This window comes from Mytilus trossulus, chromosome 7 (genome assembly GCF_036588685.1).
Source record: "Mytilus trossulus isolate FHL-02 chromosome 7, PNRI_Mtr1.1.1.hap1, whole genome shotgun sequence".
In the NCBI taxonomy this organism is placed as follows: Eukaryota; Metazoa; Mollusca; class Bivalvia; order Mytilida; family Mytilidae; genus Mytilus; species Mytilus trossulus.
Genome location: NC_086379.1, coordinates 55829021 through 55847561, shown reverse-complemented (window position 1 = coordinate 55847561; position 18541 = coordinate 55829021). Strand labels below are relative to the sequence as shown.

At 33.3% G+C, this 18541-nt stretch overlaps 2 protein-coding genes across 3 annotated transcripts; both read left to right on the top strand.

Moving 5' to 3' along the window:
- The first annotated feature begins 481 nt into the window (after nucleotides 1–481).
- LOC134725343 (cocaine esterase-like) lies at nucleotides 482–6014 on the top strand. 2 transcript variants are annotated; one of them, XM_063589075.1, is made up of 4 exons: nucleotides 520–698; nucleotides 2177–2261; nucleotides 3083–4617; nucleotides 5570–6014. In XM_063589075.1, the coding sequence occupies exons 3-4, from the start codon at nucleotides 3083–3085 to the stop codon at nucleotides 5994–5996; spliced, it is 1962 nt and encodes a 653-aa protein (XP_063445145.1). In that variant the 5' UTR covers nucleotides 520–698; nucleotides 2177–2261; the 3' UTR covers nucleotides 5997–6014. The 2 variants fall into 2 exon arrangements, with proteins under 2 accessions (XP_063445146.1, XP_063445145.1); XM_063589076.1 differs by lacking the exon at nucleotides 2177–2261 and having other exon boundaries at nucleotides 482–698.
- A 3347-nt stretch (nucleotides 6015–9361) lies between these two features.
- On the top strand, nucleotides 9362–17173 carry LOC134725342 (fatty acyl-CoA hydrolase precursor, medium chain-like). The gene is made up of 4 exons (XM_063589074.1): nucleotides 9362–9513; nucleotides 11578–11701; nucleotides 14882–16287; nucleotides 16904–17173. The coding sequence occupies exons 1-4, from the start codon at nucleotides 9407–9409 to the stop codon at nucleotides 17130–17132; spliced, it is 1866 nt and encodes a 621-aa protein (XP_063445144.1). The 5' UTR covers nucleotides 9362–9406; the 3' UTR covers nucleotides 17133–17173.
- The last annotated feature ends 1368 nt before the right edge of the window (nucleotides 17174–18541 follow it).

The window sequence follows — 18541 nt, the reverse complement described above, 5'->3', positions numbered from 1 at the left end:
GTATTGCATCGTTCTTGTGAAACACATCAAACTCAGATACTGACAATTTGTTTTGGAGAAAAAGGGAGAGGGCATGAAACTATTTTTTGTAGGGTATCACACATCCTCTGAAAAATACCCAGTTTTTAACAAAAATATACTTAGTAGTTGATAGGATTTAAAGCCGAGTAGAAATACAATGATACAAGATCTACAGAATCGAACCAATTACTAGTTATTGTGTCTATAACAGTGATATACACAGACAGAAAACACCAGAACTTTTAACTCGAATGCTACTGAGGAGGCGTAAATATTATAGATGGAAATAGTCTTAAAATCTATATTAAGTTTATAATGATATTATACTATTTTAATTGTAAAGTTGATTGCTTTATACTTTTGATAACCATTTTGAACTATATATAGTCCACTGATACGGTTCTTGTTTGTTGAACCAAACGCTATATACCCGTCCCCACAACCAAAGATCTTTTGTCATACCTTTACTGTGTATTAGTGTAAATAAGTCATGTTTCAATGTTTTAATGAGAAAAATACATATAAACCAGTACCAACACAATATAAATTTAAGCCTTGGATAAACTTCAGTCATGCTGGTTGTTATTGTTAGGCCTTCATGCGATACGGTTATCAAATTGGGATAAAAATTCAAAGTTCGGGTGACATTTCTTTTCGAGTTTATTCAAAACACGAAGGTAAGCAAAAAAGTTCCATAACTAAGTATGCATCTTAATGTTAAAATTTAAAATAAAATGTTTGTACATGTTAAATGGTATTAAGAAGATGTGGTTTCATTGCCAATGAAATAATTCTCCGACAGAGACCAAATGAAATAGAAGATTACAACAATAGGCCACCGAATGGTCTTCAATAATGATCAAAACCCATACCACATTGTCCGCGAAATGACAAATATAAAGCAAATCAAACGAAAAAACATAACAGTCTGATTTATGTGCATAACAATGAACGAAAAACAAATATGAGATACAGCAACTAACGACACCCTCTGAATTACATGCTCCTGACTTGGGATAGGCATGTACAGAATGTGGCAGGGATACGAATGTTTGCTGACTTATTAAGTTCAAACCAGGAGATAAATATAGTGTTGTAGATCAAATTCGAGGAAAAGTGGACGAAATTATGGTAAAGACAAAAGAAACATATCAGTCGTCATTTGTGAAACAGATATTCTATACCTGTCAACCAACTCGTGATGCCGTTCGTAAAATTTTCGAAGAAACGCACTTTGAATTCTTGTTTCAATAGCTTCATTTAAAGCAGTAACACTTTTTCTGGGAAATCATGATAGGAAATGCAAGTCCGGTAATGTCGTATATATGTGCACATGTATATTCAATATAAAATAAAGATGATTTTTTTTGATATTATTTCAAATATTTCCGTTCTCTTTTGATATAATTTAAAAGGAGTCGGGAAAGTATTCGTGATGACTGATCTATCACCCAATTATTATGTTTTTATTCTTAACCTAAAATTTTTGATTTTTTAAAAAAAAAATCAAAAATATTTTTTTAGCATACTTTTTAAATCTTGTTCAATATAACTTTTTTTTTAAATGAAGTTTTTTGGCTTCTTGACCCAAATATCAACCATTCCCAATTTTAAGTGGATGATTACCGATTCTTAAATTTGCATAAATTATGTTTCCAATAACCAATAAGAGATGAGTTTCAAATAAAAAAGTAATTTCTACTACACAGTACTACACTATGTAGACAAGAAATCAAAGAGGTTAAACTGCAGTTTTTTTCGCTATCTGAAATTAAAATATGCATATAAAGAGACTAGAAACTCTGCGTACTGATTTGCCTATGCTCATTCACCGAAAATAGAGCATATTGTATGATAACTAATGATATTTTTAGGATCAGACGTAAAGCTTTTTCTTTCTGAACAGAAGTATATATATTTATAAGGACTGTTTATAATCGTAAATATTTAATAACATGACTGAATAGCTAAGTAAAAACAGATGTTCATCATTCATTCAAACAATAGAAATAATCAAATACCTATAGAAATTGGGGAACAGATAGATACCAACAGATCAACAAATGATAAAAACAAAACTAAAAGACGCACAAGAAACTACAGCCCACAAACAGATACACAGATAACTAAGATTTTTTTTGTTTTTTCAATCTAGAAAAAAGGGCGAGGGTGGTATTGTGTAAACTGGAACCCAGCGATTGTTTAACTCGTGTGCGTCAAACAGGTTGTGGCCAAATAAGGTATTGTGCTTATTCATAAATAGTTCATTAGAATTGGTACTATTTTTTGTGACATTAATACCTGACGTTTTTAACAACCAATAAACCATCCAAGTTAGTTACCAAGCATGTGGAAAAGGTTAATACATTTTTTTTTCTGACTTTTAAGTCCACATTTCACATCGTAAAAATGTTTCATCATTACACGCTTCTAATTATACCATAGAAACGCAAAGGATATGGGATATTCATCTATGACACAAAATAAAACAGTAAGGCAGCAACCATTTGATTTTCTGGGGGGTTATGGTTTTTTTTCTGAGCAAACTTTTTTTTTCGCCTTCGGCGAAGAACAATCTATTTTTTTAGCGACAAACGGAAAACAATTTTTTTCTTTTAATTGTAGCATAACATATAGTGGCAGCTGAGGGTGAAACAAACATTTTTTTTCTTTCTCAGGGTCCAAAACAAATTATTTTTTTCACCAAAACCTGGAAACAAACTTTTTTTCCAAATAAAACCATAGTCCCCCCCCCCCCCCCCCAGAAAATCAAATGGTTGCTGCCTAAACGTATAACATAAACAAACCACGCAAAAAGCAAAGTAACAGCCTTTTATTGCTGTTCTTCATCTCACATTCTTCACAGTGAAGCCTTCAACACAATGCAAAAAAGACCAAACCCGAACTATTACATCACTGCAAGTGTATGACGACCCTGATACTGTAGTCTTGCTTAAGCGGTATTCATGTATAGTAAAGATTGTGGTTTAAATACAAAAGTGTTGCATTGTTATTTGTTTCTCAACTGCGATTGAAATAAGTGTAATTAAATGTATTCCAGATGTTTTTTCGAGTTGTGTTTTTGGTTGTGTTGTATCCTATGTTGTCTAAAAGTCAATCAAGCATGAATACTGTGGTTGCTACAACAACAACGGGGAGTGTAGAAGGAGTGTCCACGTCTATAAATAACATGTTTCTTCAAAGTTTCTATGGAATTCCTTATGCTGAACCCCCAGAAAGATTCAAGAAACCAACACCAGTAAAATCTTGGGTAGGCACAAAAGACTGCACACAACCAGGAGGAAAAATATGCAGCCAAGCTATAGTTCCAGAGTTAGCAGGCTTTCTTCCAAGTACAGATGTCAGTGAAGACTGTCTTTTACTAGATGTATTCGTTCCGGTATCAAATACAAAAATTATCACCAAAAAAGCAGTAGTTATATGGTTTGCAGGAGACAACTTCGAGTTTGGCCAGAGAGGACTTCAACCAACGTCAGATTTAGTTTTGTACGGTGACGTGATTAACGTAGTTGTAGCGTTTCGATTAGGTGTTTTTGGATTCCTTTCAACTGGTGATTCTTTTATTCCTGGAAATTTTGGATTATGGGATCAGAAAATGGCAATAGAATGGATAAAAGCAAATATAAATGCCTTTGGAGGCGATTCTGATCAAATCACACTTGCAGGATTCGGTGCCGGTGCAGTATCTGCCACTCTACAAGCACATCATAAATTAAATGACGGAAATTTTCAAAGACTTTTGATTTATTCCGATGTTTCTCATTTGTATGGAAATGTCGTTGGGGAAAACTTTGACTTCATAATGTCAATTGCGAGAGCTTTAACAAGAGCTTTATGTCCAAGCAATTCAAAATTTAGGTTGCAATCTAAGGAAATTTATGACTGTTTAACTTCTAAAACTGAAGCAGAATTAATAAGTGAGACAAAAACAGCAGTGGATACCGCGAATGGGTTTTCTAAATTGAAACTTGAATTTGATTTTCGACCAGTTTTTGATAACGATTTTATTAAAGATCTTTACTTTACAGAGATCCTACCCGTTGATCTATTGACAACAGTATCTGAAAACGAACATGCACTTAAGGTTTACGAACAGCTAATTCCTTATCAAACACAATACAATTTTGACATAACAAAGAACATTCCGAAATCCGTTCTTTGCGATGTTGTTGTCCCAACCATTGCTGAGTCTCATTTGCCACCAGAAAATAAACAGCAGATGATAAATAACATATGCAATCGATACACCTCAAGTGACGTCACAGAACAAAGCCGTAATGTTTTAAGATTAATTGGAGATTTTTATAATTATGTACCAATTTCGGAGCTGATGTACGATCATACCGACTATAATCTCGGTGAAAATAATTATCTTTGCCTTTGGTCTCAAAAATCGCCACTGGATGATATACTCACAAGTTTGACCTGGATGGACGGAACTGTCCAAAATGACGCACTTGTATATTTACTAGCAATTAAATCTTATCAAACGATTGATCCAGCTGCTATTTCACAAGAACTTATAGCATTTGCAGAATCCACTATACAAATGTACAGTAACTTCATCAAAACAGGGTGAGTATTTTCAAGTAGTATTTCATTTCTGAATCCACTATACAAATAGTCAGTAACTTCATCAAAACAGGGCGAGTGTTTTCAAGTAGTATTTCATTTCTGAATCCACTATACAAATGTACAGTAACTTCATCAAAACAGGGCGAGTATTTTCAAGTAGTATTTCATTTCTGAATCCACTATACAAATGTACAGTAACTTCATCAAAACAGGGTGAGTGTTTTCAAGTAGTATTTCATTTCTGAATCCATTATACAAATGTACAGTAACTTCATCAAAACAGGGCGAGTGTTTTCAAGTAGTATTTCATTTCTGAATCCACTATACAAATGTACAGTAACTTCATCAAAACAGGGTGAGTGTTTTCAAGTAGTATTTCATTTCTGAATCCACTATACAAATGGTCAGTAACTTCATTAAACCAGGGTGAATATTTTCAAGTAGTATTTCATTTCTGACTCCACTACACAAATTTACAGTTATTTCATCAAAACAGGGTGAGTATTTCAAGTAGTATTTCAGTTGAAAAAAAGTCCAATCTTCAATAATGGTGATAAAGAAAGATATTAACCGTTGCAATTGTGTAGGGATTAAATTAAATGTCATTATGTTATTGCTAGCAAAATGCTTTTTTACTTTAGATTTTTCGTTTCGTATGAACTACTGCGCATTACTAAGTTTTTTTTAAATGGGTGCCAGCCAGCTGAACTGTTTAAGTACTCTGTTAGCGTGCACAATTAAAATATCCAATATCAAAACGTATCCTTAGTTGTGCTAAAGGACTAAGATTTCACTGTAAAAGGAGATCTGGTATGATTGCCAATGAGACAACTATCAACCAAAGTTCAAATAAGAGAATGTAATTAGAGACAACTGTACTAAGTAATAAACATGTTTGCTTATACTTATACTTTTGCTTATAGTCAATTTAAGAACAGTTTTCATTTTTCAGAAACCCAAATTCTAACGCACAAATATGGCCACCATACACTGCAGACGATGAAGAATATATCCAAATGAAGCTACAGCCAACCACAGGTTCTTTTCTATTCGAGGACAGGGTGTATTACTGGCTTAATGAAGAATATCTTTATCTTTCACCGGTACCAACCGACTCAATAGAACAACCACTACAAACATTACAACCAGTAAAAACGACAGTACTATCTAAAAAAACAACAGCAAAAACAGCGACAACAACACCAACATCAACACCATCAAAACAACTATCAAAAACTACAAAACAACCACTTGTTCTTCCAAAATTAGATGTAGCAACCATCGCACCGGACCCTGTGAATGCATCTGTTACAATTAGATTCAGTCTGGTAAAGGGTATTCTGTTAATAATCCAGATTGTTCTATTATATAAATCCTGAATAAACCATTTGTCTTTACCTGTATCACTTAACTTAATAATTACATTAGCTGTATGTCTCATTATCGTACTTCATTATGATTGGCTAACTGCACATCACGTGTTATTCCTTAAGCAATTGCATTACTCAATAAAACTTACCATTCACGATAACACGTGGTCCCACAATAAAGTGCACAGGTGAATTAAATAAAAATAATACAAAATTTGTGTTTTCATGATCATAACTAAAAAATGTAATTATAAGTATTGAATGCTTAATTTTGTAACTTCATAGGGTTGTAAAAGCGTTGACCGTGCGCACATTTTTAGAATGAAGCGCTGAAATACAAAATGTACTTCGCTCAACGCTTTTACACCCCAATGAAGTTACAAAAAGAAACATTCAATTCATAAAATGAAGTCTTATTGTGTAGCACTGTGTATGTTTCACTGCGGGTTGACTGTTAGGCCCCAGATTATCATCAGATTAGTATATATAGTCAAGATCTTCTGTACTGACCTGACCTAAATCCGAAGGGAGCTACCATTTGATTTTTATGGGTGCTAGGGAAAAAAACAAGACAGGAGTTTTGATTAAAAACAGTAGGCTGGATGATATTCTTTCAGGGTAAAAAGCAGAATGAACTTAGGAAGTGAACATAACTGTGCAATCCCATTGGTCACATTTTTCTGGATACTGGTAACTAGTATAAATAAACAGGTAACCAGATGAATTAAACCAAATTTTAGTCCTTACAAATTCAATGGTCTTGAAAAAGGTCAATAATTCTCATCTCATCTTAAGTGTGTTATTCTGTTTGAGGGGTATTCTCAAGGTACGTGAAAGTTGTTTCATTGTAAAGATAAGTCAATTACCGAAAGACTGATGTACTTTTATTCGTGAACAAGACAAAGGAAATTAAAAAAATATTGGTTGAAGCGAACAGATTGAAAATTTCCGTTAGCTACCTTGTGTTTTTTTTTGTGTGTACTGGTATGGATAGTAAACCCCACATTGACAGAAACAAGTGCCTGTGTCCTGATTATGAAATCCTTGTGTTTCAAAAATATTTCTTTAATGATATAATGTAATTACCTTATACCTTTATGATGAATACATTAGAATATTCATAACGAAAAAATACGATTTTTTCGTTTCGTCTACAAAAAAAAACCCCACCTGTGACGCACGAATAAAAAAGTTGAATTGCCAAATAAAGTACGAAGTTTAAGAGCATTGAAGAACAAAATTTCGAGAGGAAATGCCAAATACAACTAAGGATATGCATTCGAGGGGTAGAAAATTAAAACATTGGTATTTAAGTCATAATTATAAATTGACTACAAAACTTTTAAAGTTCAAAAATAATTATAAATTGACTACAAAACTTTTAAAGTTCAAAAATTTTGAACTTTAAAAGTTTTGTAGTCAATTTATAATTATGACCATATTAATGATAATTCATGTAAACGCAGCAATACTTACTAATTGGCTGATGATAAACTCGGGTTTCTACAGGTACATCAAAATTTTCTTTATCCATGAAAAAAAAATTTGGAGACATTTGTGTAAATAATTACATTAGATGCATGTTTCATTATAACACGTTATTCTGATTGGCTAACTTCACATCACATGTTATTCCGTAAGCAATTGCATCACTCAATAAAACTTATCATTCATGATGACACGAGGTCCCACAATAAAGTGCACAGGTGAATTAAACAAAAACTTGATAGAAATCGTGTTTTAATGATCCTAGCTAAAAAAAGTAATTAAAAGTATTGAATGCTTCTTTTTTGTAACTTTATAGGGTTGTAAAAGCGTTGACCGTGCGTACATTTTTAGAATGGGAAGCGCTTCATACAAAATGTACTTCGGTCAACGCTTTTACACCCCAATAAATTTACAAAAAGAAGCATTCAATTCTTAAATGAAATGCGCGATTAATGATTTATCAGCAACACTAAGAATCTACTATGTTACTATAGAATACAATGTAAATACGGGCATGCAAAATGTAATGTCAACAAAAATACGGAACTCCGAGAAGAATTCAAAACTGAAAGTCCCTTATTAAATGGCAAAATCAAAAAATTTAAAACATCAAACGAATGAATAACAGAAGATGATGGATTAAACCTGGTTTCATAGCTAGCTTAATATCTCACTTGTATGACAGTCGGATAAAATTCCATTATATTGACAAAGAAGTGTGAACAAAGCAAACAGACAAAATAGGTAAAAATGTCAAAATAAAGGGTACAGCAGTCAACATTGTGTTATGATCTAAACTACTATAAAAAAAATAATTGATAACAAGGAAGTGAAAGCACATTAGCAATAATGAAAGACAAGAATACAAAAATACCATTATAGTTAATAACACAATGACGGGATGTATAAGCACAAAGCCACGTCATGTTTCAAAGAAACACAACAAGGTATATAGACAAAGCACATTAGCAAAAATGAAAGACTATAATACAAAAATACCATAGTTAATAATTCAATGACGGGATGTATAAGTACAGAGCCACGTCAAATGGGTTCAACCAAAAACAGACTAAATAGTAAAAGTAATATTCATAAAGACAGATAAAAGAAAAAAATAACACGCTATTAAGTATTATATAACAAGACGTTTATCTTACTGCATTAAAAAGAATTATGGACTCTTCGATAATACGAGAGGTTAGGATTAGCAGATATCAGTAAATGTTATGTTATGGATTAGATATAAAATAGATGACAATATGAACAAGATCACTTTATCTATATATGATATTGAATATATTTATTAAAACGTTAAATCCTAACTGTCCTACTGCCTGTAGATTTTATTCATGTATTTCACTAGTCATGTCTTCTTTTGCTGTCCATCATGAAGTTAAAACACTAAATCCCTAGGATGTGTTCAGTTGATTTTAGTCTCTGATTAAATGATCATTTTATTAATAATTGATTTTTTTTTGCCTTTAATCAGCTTTAGTAACTGAAAGACGACTCTTTTTGCACGTAAACGATACCCTTGTAGATATCGTAAAAGATCAAGCTAAGCTGCAACAAGACAGCTGTCGCACCCGCTAAGAGAAAAAGGATTTAATTTAAGCTGTAATAAATTATTTCCCAATCCGCTGTATATGAATATGTTTAAATTAAATTAATATTGAGTGTGAATTTTCGTTTCTTTAAGACATTTAGTAGAGAAGCCATGAAAGTCCTTATATTGTTACTTTGTAGTTGATTCGGTTTTGACTTGTGACTATCATTATTCGGTTTTGACTTGTGACTATCATAATTCGATTTTGACTTGTGACTATCATAATTCGATTTTGACTTGACATGTGACTATCATAATTTGCTTTTGACTTGTGACTATCATAATTTGGTTTTGACTTGTGACTTTCATAATTCGGTTTTGTCTTATGACTGTCATCCCCATATCTTCATTTGAATGTCCTAATTCGTCACATTATCGTTTATTATCAGCGATCATAGTTGTATCACTAAAGCAACTAGCCATTGTCAGTGGGTGAGTGTATTTTGCTAACTTAAGACTATTTTGTTTCTTATGCAACGAAATGTTTAAGCTCCAAGAACTTTTGGACACTAGCATGCATAACGATTGTAGATGAAACACATGCTTTGTGCACATACAATTTAAAACGAATATGACAACTCGAGTTACACTTGATCATTGCTGAATGTATGAAACATCTACCAATGGGTGTTTCATAAATTTTGTATTATAATGGACAAATTTACATTGTTTTCTTGATGATTTTTTTTTGAATAGTCTTAGTTCCATTTTAAAAAAAATTTAATTGTTGTAAAAGTTGTATATCTATATACGTTTTATATATGTTTTTTCGTGCTCATTACAATTATGTATTATTAATATATCAGTAGTGTTATTGTTATTATTTCATCAAGATACAACTATCTATAAATGCACACATAGTTGTTTTTGGCTTTATTCTAGCTTTCAGTAACCGCGGATACTCTTAGATTTATTTGGGTTAATTTTGTTAGTTTTGTTTATTCTACGTGTTAGTCTGATTAGTCAAGCCATTTCAGCTGATTTTTACAGTTTGCTACTCTGCTGTGCTTCCACGTCGCTGTCTCAGGTTTGGGGCGGGTTTGGCAATCAAAACATGTTTGGACCCACCATGTGCACATTCAATATATACTTGTTAAAAATCAGAATAAAATTAGAGGATATTGTTTGTTTGCCAATGAGACAAATTTCCACCAGAGACCAAATGACTATAAATAAACTGTATATCATCATGATACGTGGCCTTCAAAAAATAACAAAAAACATGCCGCATAGCAAGCTATAAAAGAACATTCAAACGAGAAAACCGAAGGCTTAATTTATGAACAAAACAATAATTGAAAGGGGAAAAAAATATATACAAACAACTTCTAAATTACAGGCTTCGGTCTTTGGACAGGTACATGTAGAATGTGGCGTGTTAAACACGGGTGTACAACACTCCTGAATATGAGACAATGGTGTAACGTTACCAAAACAACTTCCCGGTATAAAAATATTTTTAAGTCAAAATGCACCGATCTGAGATTTCACGCGTTTACTTACAGCAAGTTTCCAATTGCAAAGTAAAATTTAAAAAAATGTACCCAAAAAAAGCAATATCCGTCAGTTTTAGGTACAATGGATTTGGTGTAAAGACGTCAAATTTTTTTGTTTTCCTTATTGCTTTGAATATTAATGAGGCATGTGCGGATCTATGATTTTGAAAAAATAGGGGGGGGTGCAAGTTTGGAGTGATACTTGTAAAAAGAATATGTTTGTATCATATAAGGGGGAGGGCCCGTTCCCCCTTCAAAGTATGCCTCTGTGAAAACATTTTTGTTGATAAAGGTAAATCTTTTCAGATAATAGTCCATATTGATAATGTATGATTAAGCACAATGACCTTGATACGGCATGATTTGTTTGCCCTTCAAAAATTCAAAATAGAAGCAATTTGTACGCAGAAGTGTTCAAGACAGGCACACAGAAGACAACCAACTAAATAAGGAATAAAAAAGAAGAATAGGGCCCAAAGTATATATGAATTACATATGACAAACCATATGTTTATTAATTGTGTCTGTATAAAGTGCACAGGTGAATTAAATATTTTTTTATATAAAATTCGTGTTTTCATGATTCTAGTAGCTAAACATGTAATTATAAGTATTGAATGCTTCTTTTTGTAACTTTATAGGGTTGTAAAAGCGATGACCGTGTGCACATTTTTAGAACGAAGTGCTTCAGCGCTTCATACAAAATGTACTTTTGTCAACGCTTTTACAACCCAATAAAGTTACAAAAAGAAGCATTCAATTCTTAATTATATATATAACTAATTTAACTACCTATACCCTTGAAACGCCTTAAATTCAGCATTATTCATATAACATATGTATATATAAAATAAGAGGGACGTAGTCTCACTGAAACAATTCTCTACGATAGACCAAAGGAAGTAGTAAGTACATGTAGGTCACCGTAAGGCTTTCAACAATGAACAAAACCCAAAGGGACGCTATAATCCAAACACATTTCGATTAATTTGTATTTCAGACAAAACAGTATGCTGCATTTACTCATTTTTGTTATGTATGTGTCGCTTGCAGTTTGTCAGAACACGGTAACCATAGATACTCCAATAGGAAAAATAACTGGCTTGCACCAGTCTAAGGTTATTCACGGGTATCATTCGGTTTATCGAGAGAAATGAGCGTGAAAGAATATCTAACGGCGGTCAAGTATTGAGCGACGATCGTGAAAGTTCTGGTAACGGATCGTGAAAGACATTTAATCGAGAAGACATATGAAAGGTCAATACATATTATAATTTAATAAATTACAGAAGCAAATTTACGACAAAATAACACTGTCTGTCAAAATGGTTCAACATTATGATTAGTATGTGAGAATATCGAGTTTTAAAAGTACATAGTTATTACAAAACAACAAAAGGCAGATTGCTTCTCGATATTTCAATGACATAAAAAATGTAAACAAACATGATTTTTTCACAAATTCGACTAGAAAACCTAGTTTAATACGAATAAGGGCATTCTATTTGAATTAATCAAATGGTTCTTATAGTTATTTTGCATAAACATAATCTGAAACTTGGTAAATAAAGAACTATTACACAAAAATGGATTTTTTTGGATCGTGAAAGATCACATACCGTATTTTTGAAGATCGTGAAAAGGATCGCGAAAGACCCGATGCTACGAAGACGTTCAAATTATTCTTCAATTATATCATAGTTAATATTTGTTATTGGTATTGAGAAAAGCTATATAGTTCAACATCCTCAATAGGTTTAAGCTTTTCAAAGTATAAATATAAAGTATAGGATACCCACATTTGGTATATTGGATCCTATAAACTACATGTCCGCCAGACAGGATTCACCTGACCCCGAATTTGCCTTATTTCATGGATGAAGATTCATTTTTGTGGTCAAGTCCGTATCGCGGATTCGTTAAGCTTTAGGACAAGTGTCTGTTGTTATGATTGTGAGGTGTACATTTTCGACTTCTGCAAGGTTTCAACTGACATTGAACCCATTTTCATACATCTTTCTGCAATGCTCGTTTTATGTTGTCTAGCCTTTGGATATATACAGTGGAGATCACTTCTAACCTCTCATTAAATCTGTCAGGAGAACTGTTCTAGAACAGTACATAGAACTGTCAGTCTGACACCTTTTAGTCAGTTCTAGGTTAGAACTGTTCTAACTAGAACTGATTTGGCCAGATCTACCTAGAACTGATTTGGACAGTTCTACCTAGAACTGATCCTGGCAGTTCTACTCTAGAACAGCTTTTATAAATTCTATACGGCCAGAATTAATTTATAAATTCTACGGCTACATTGATTTATAAATTCTACAGCTAGACATGCTAGAGTTAATTAATAAGTTTTAAGAACTTAATATAAAGGCTTGGGTAAAATATAACTCGAATAATTCAAGCCCTTACCGTCTCTGATTCTCCCCACCTTTCGTTGAGTTGGATAATATTCCATCGACTTAGATATTTGTACATGTAAAGTTATATCTATTCATTAAAAAATATAGAAAATCTGATATTAGATAGCAAAGTAATTGGAAGTGATTTATTTATTAGTCAGCTATAAAAGGCCTCCATAGTGACAATGTAAAACAATTCAAACGAGAAAACTAACGGCCTTATTTGTATAAAAAAAAAAAAACGAAAACCAAAAATGTATCGCATAAACAATCAACAACCACTGAATTACAGGCTCCTGACTTTGGACAGGCACATACATTAACAATGTGGCGGGGTTAGACACGTTAGTGGGGTCCCAACCCTCCCCCGAATCTGGGACAGTGGTATAACTGTACAACATAAGAACGAACTATAAAAATCAATTGAAAAGGCTTAAATCATCAGATGGACAAAAATACATTAAGCGCATTAAGCGCATTAATTTTGACACTTCTAGTAAAACCCTTGATATTATAGACGTTCCATAAAATTAACTATCATAAGTAAAGCAGACGAGACATTACAGCATTTGCGATCTGGTATTCTATAGTCTGTAGTATATAGTTAAATCAATCCACATCTGCGTTGTATATACAGAACTTAAGAAAGTATTGTTGCACAAAATGTTGGTCATCGTTCAATCTCAAATTACTCATGAAAGATGCTGTTTTGCTGTAATTTTTTGTTTGATGGATATTATTTTGGTTTAAACGTTGCATATCCATATTATTGGCTATTGGTAAATAGTGTCAGCCTGCCTGAATTGCACTTGACCGATTCTCAGAGCTAAATCTTTCAAGCCGTGGTGTAGTGGTTAGTGCATCGGACTTCTTACACAAAGGTTCCTGGTTCGATTCCCGTTTGGGATGAAAATTTCAGGAAATCAATTTTCGGCTCTCCCTTGACACCATTTGCGAGTATGGTCTTGAGGAAACGATGATAGTCCGTCGGACGGGGACAATAAATGGCTGACCCGTGTTAAGAGAGAGCCATATCTCTTGCACGTTAAAGACACCCTTGTAGATTTCGAAAAAGAGTAGGCTAATGCCGCTACAAGGCAGCACTCGCATCCGCAAAGTGGAAAGGGATTAATATAAGTTGCAAAACTTGTTTCCCAATCCACTATAAATAAATATGTTTAAACTAAACTTATTTAGAGATGTTTTAGTTGTTGTTCTTTTAACTTTCGAGGTAAAGCGTTGAATAAAAAAAAATAGCTTTAATGTCATCCTTATCAAAATATATAGTTACAGGTTTCAACCAGTTGCAGGTTTATCAAATGGTAAAAGAAATACTGATTTCTGATTACGAGTAATAAGTCTGGTCACGCATTATCTTTCACGATCAAAATAATGCGTTGCCTGATCTTTCACGATAAAGTTTGATGGATATTCAACAAATTCAAGGTTTTCATATACAAATTAATGCTTTTAAGAGAAGAACATACCTTAAATTTACTGTACTATCAGATACACCAAAGATTAAATTCCAAATATATCACGATGAACTGAAACATGACCATTATAGTAACAAAAAGCGTGTTATTTGTAATTAATTTCATAGATATGCATTGCGCCTTTTGTGTTTTTTCATAAAGTACTGCATATTTTCTCTTTCTTATTTCACAGTAATGTTTGGGAAGTTAAACCATTTTGACAGACATATTTTTTTGTTTGGATTTGTTCCGCGTTTTGAAAATTAAGCGATATTTTAAAAGATTCTGACCTAGAATTTCCATTAAATGTCTTTCACGATCCGTTACCAGAGCTTTCACGATCGTCGCTCAATACTTGACCGCCGTTAGATATTCTTTCACGCTCATTTCTCTCGATAAACCGAATGACACCCGTGTTATTGGTCCTCAAAACTACACTTATAATGAATTCAGGCGTATTCCATTTGCGAAACCACCAGTGGGAGATCTAAGATTTCAAAAACCTGTTGCGTTTGGTTCCTGGAATCAAACATTGAACGCTACATATTTTGGAAGTGCTTGTATTCAGGGACAACCTTCCGAAATAGTTAGTGGATTCATTCCTAACAATTATACCATATCTGAAGATTGTTTATTTCTTAACATCTACGTCCCAACCAGTAAATTGTCGTCCGCTGCCAAAAAGGCTGTAATGATTTGGATTCATGGAGGATCATATATTACTGGCACAGGAATGTTATATAATGGTGCATATATGGCATCAGTCGGTGACGTCATCATTGTCACAGTGAACTACCGTCTTGGTGTTTTTGGATTTCTAAGTACTGGGAACGAAAATGCTGTCGGAAATTATGGACTTTGGGACCAGAAAATGGCTATTGAATGGGTTAAGGACAACATTGAAGCGTTTGGGGGAGATACCAGTAACGTTACTATATTTGGAGAATCTGCCGGCGGTTTTAGTGTTTCTTTACATAGCCTGATTCCACAGAATAAAGGTTTATTTAACCGCGTGATTGCACAAAGCGGAGTCTCCACTTCCTTTGTCGCAACCGAATTTAATATAACATATTACACGAACAGGATTATAAACGTTTTAAAGTGTACGTCTCCCCAGCAGTCTGAAGAAATAAAATGTCTGAAAAATAAATCGGCCGCTGATGTCCAAAATGCATACAACTTCCTGTACAGTTTACCAGTTACAGACCCTCACGATTTTCTCGTGTTTGCACCAAGGGTAGACCGAGATTTGCTTATGGACCACCCAAAAATTCTTCTGAAGAACCGGTCTTCCGAAGCTTACATGTTTTTCCGTTCACTGGACATGATTGTTGGTAATGTTAATTCTGAAGGCTCCTTACTTCTTGGTAATCCGTTGACAAGGTTACAGAAAGCATACCGATTTAACATAGATCTCGGAATTCCTCGGTCTGTATTGTGTAATCACTTAGCAACAACAATGGCTTTGGACGACTACAACAACAACACTAAAATAGCACCGGCTGTTTGCCAAAAATATGGTTATTCCTTAGGACTTTACCGCAGTATGAACAGCGTTTACTATTATGGGGATATTTATTTCTACAGTAAAACGGTTGAAACGTTAAATTTTCACTCTGATGGAACTCCATTATCAAAGACATTTCAATATTTAAGTACCAAGAGAACTATCCTCAGCAAAAGAATACCATTGTGGTTTGAAGGAGCAAGTCATGCATCAGAAATACCATTGCTCTTTCCGTTTTATGACTTCCTTTCAAACACATCTGAAGATTTAACACTAAGCTTAACTGTGATGAAATACTGGACCAACTTTGCAAAATACGGGTAGGTACACATCTTGATAAAAAGTTTCTTTGGTATTAGAAGGAACCAAATTAATGTTTGCAGAGCGCAAGTTTAGACAGTTTTCTTTCTTTCTTGTATAAAATTAAGCCGATTTGGTGCATAAAAAAGTACGAATTTCATTTAAGCACTGATAATCTAAGTAAGTTGGTGTCTAATCTTGCATTTGAAACGGGAGATTTCAATATGTATGGATGTACTGCTTTATTGACGCTTGTTTACCATCCAGTGGCAAATATTATACATCTTCAGGGTAGAGTAAATAAATGAACAAATAAATGAATATTTTTAGCAGATGCATGTACCATGCAGACACATATCTATATAATACATATGGTTCATACCGACAAACACTGGTAGTTGGTACAATACCATTTGAACATCGACCAAAGTGTATGGCATTTTTCACAGAAACACGTTGAAGGTCTTTTCGATGACGCCACAAATATCCAATGATACCTGTTTTGATTTTCTTTCTGCATTAATACCTTTCAAAAAAAAAGTAAAATGAAAATTTGAATTAAAATATCAATACAAAAAGTATTCACGCTTGAAAATAATCCCTAGAGTGTCATTAAACCGTTTATCTTTTTTTCAGAGATCCGAATGATGAGAAACTTCCAAGCTGGTCACCCTATACACAGAGTAACAAAGCTTATCAGATTTTGGATGTTACCATATCATCTGACAAAGACATGTACAAAGACCGAGTAGATTTCTGGCTCAAGGACATCCCTAAACTCCTTAACTCGACAGCTGATCAGTCTTCTATAGTTACAGATAGTAAAAAGTATAACTCAAATGCATCAAGCTTATCATTATCATAGATTAACTGGTCAACTTCTCTTTAAGAATAAATACCCGAAAAACGGAAACGTCATTTAATACATGAAAAACTATAATAAGGTAAAGCATTTAAAATAAACTTATTGCATTTAAGGCAGTAAAAAAATAAATATAGCACACTTGAATAGCATTTTTTAATTTAAAAAAATAATTTAAATCGACCAAGTTTTCTTTCAGAGAGTCAGTTGTGGACTGGTTTTTGATAAACCTACGGGTTGGTCTGTTTATCGTAGATAATGTGACTTACATATAAAAGATAACCAAAGGACATTTAACCTGATAAGTCGAAACAGTTATAAAATACATCATAGAAAACTAAAGACAGTTAATAAAATACATCATAGAAAACTAAAGACAGTTATAAAATACATCATAGAAAACTAAAAACAGTTAATAAAATACATCATAGAAAACTAAAGACAGTTATAAAATACATCATAGAAAACTAAAAACAGTTATAAAATACATCATAGAAAACTAAAAACAGCGGGATCCCATACAGTGTTGAAAGGCACAACGTAGCACCATAATAAAAAAGGTTTATTCTGTAATTAGCGACGGAAATGAAATGACTCAGTTCCTCAAATGGACCTATGAAAAAAATTACTTCCAAAAAACAATTTTGTGTGAGGTTTTAAATATTTATTTTTGAAATGGCAGTCGATAGGTATTTGATATGAGAGCCGACGAATATTTTCGACTCGAAATATCACTTAATGATATCATATTCTACTGAGATATCTGAAGAGAAGAGGAAGTAACAAATGACAGTCAAACTTATGTTGAAGACAAAATGGCAACACCATGACAAAAAAACCCGAAAAAAAAACAACCAACGAAACAAAACAAAACATAGTCCATGAAACAGAACACATAAGTCCAAACACTTCACAACACGAGACCCACCAAAACTAAAACCGGGGTTGATCTCAGGTACCTTGGAAGGGTAAACAGGTTCTGCTCTAAATGTGACATCCGTCGTTTTGTTCGTGTAATCAAACATTCGGTGATACACTTCTGTACGAGTATTTCAAATTCGAGGTAAAAAGGATGAGTTTGTGGTTACGACAATTATAATTTATCCATAAACACCCATGGCAAGTAACCGGTGGTTATTACAAAAAAATGCAATAAACTACAAAAAAAGCGTTCCTCCTGGATGCATTATGCAAATAGTAATTATTTTTGTACTCAAATCATTTATGTTCCGAAAATGGATGCTCTAAATCAATCAATCAATCAATCAATCAATCAATCAATCAATCAATCAATCAATCAATGTGAAGGGACCCGCTCCAGTCATGTTTCAGTTGTAACCAAACAAATTTTCCCCACATAGGAGGGCCCAGAGCCCCTCTAAAATCCGACTCTGAATTAATTAGCCCTATCA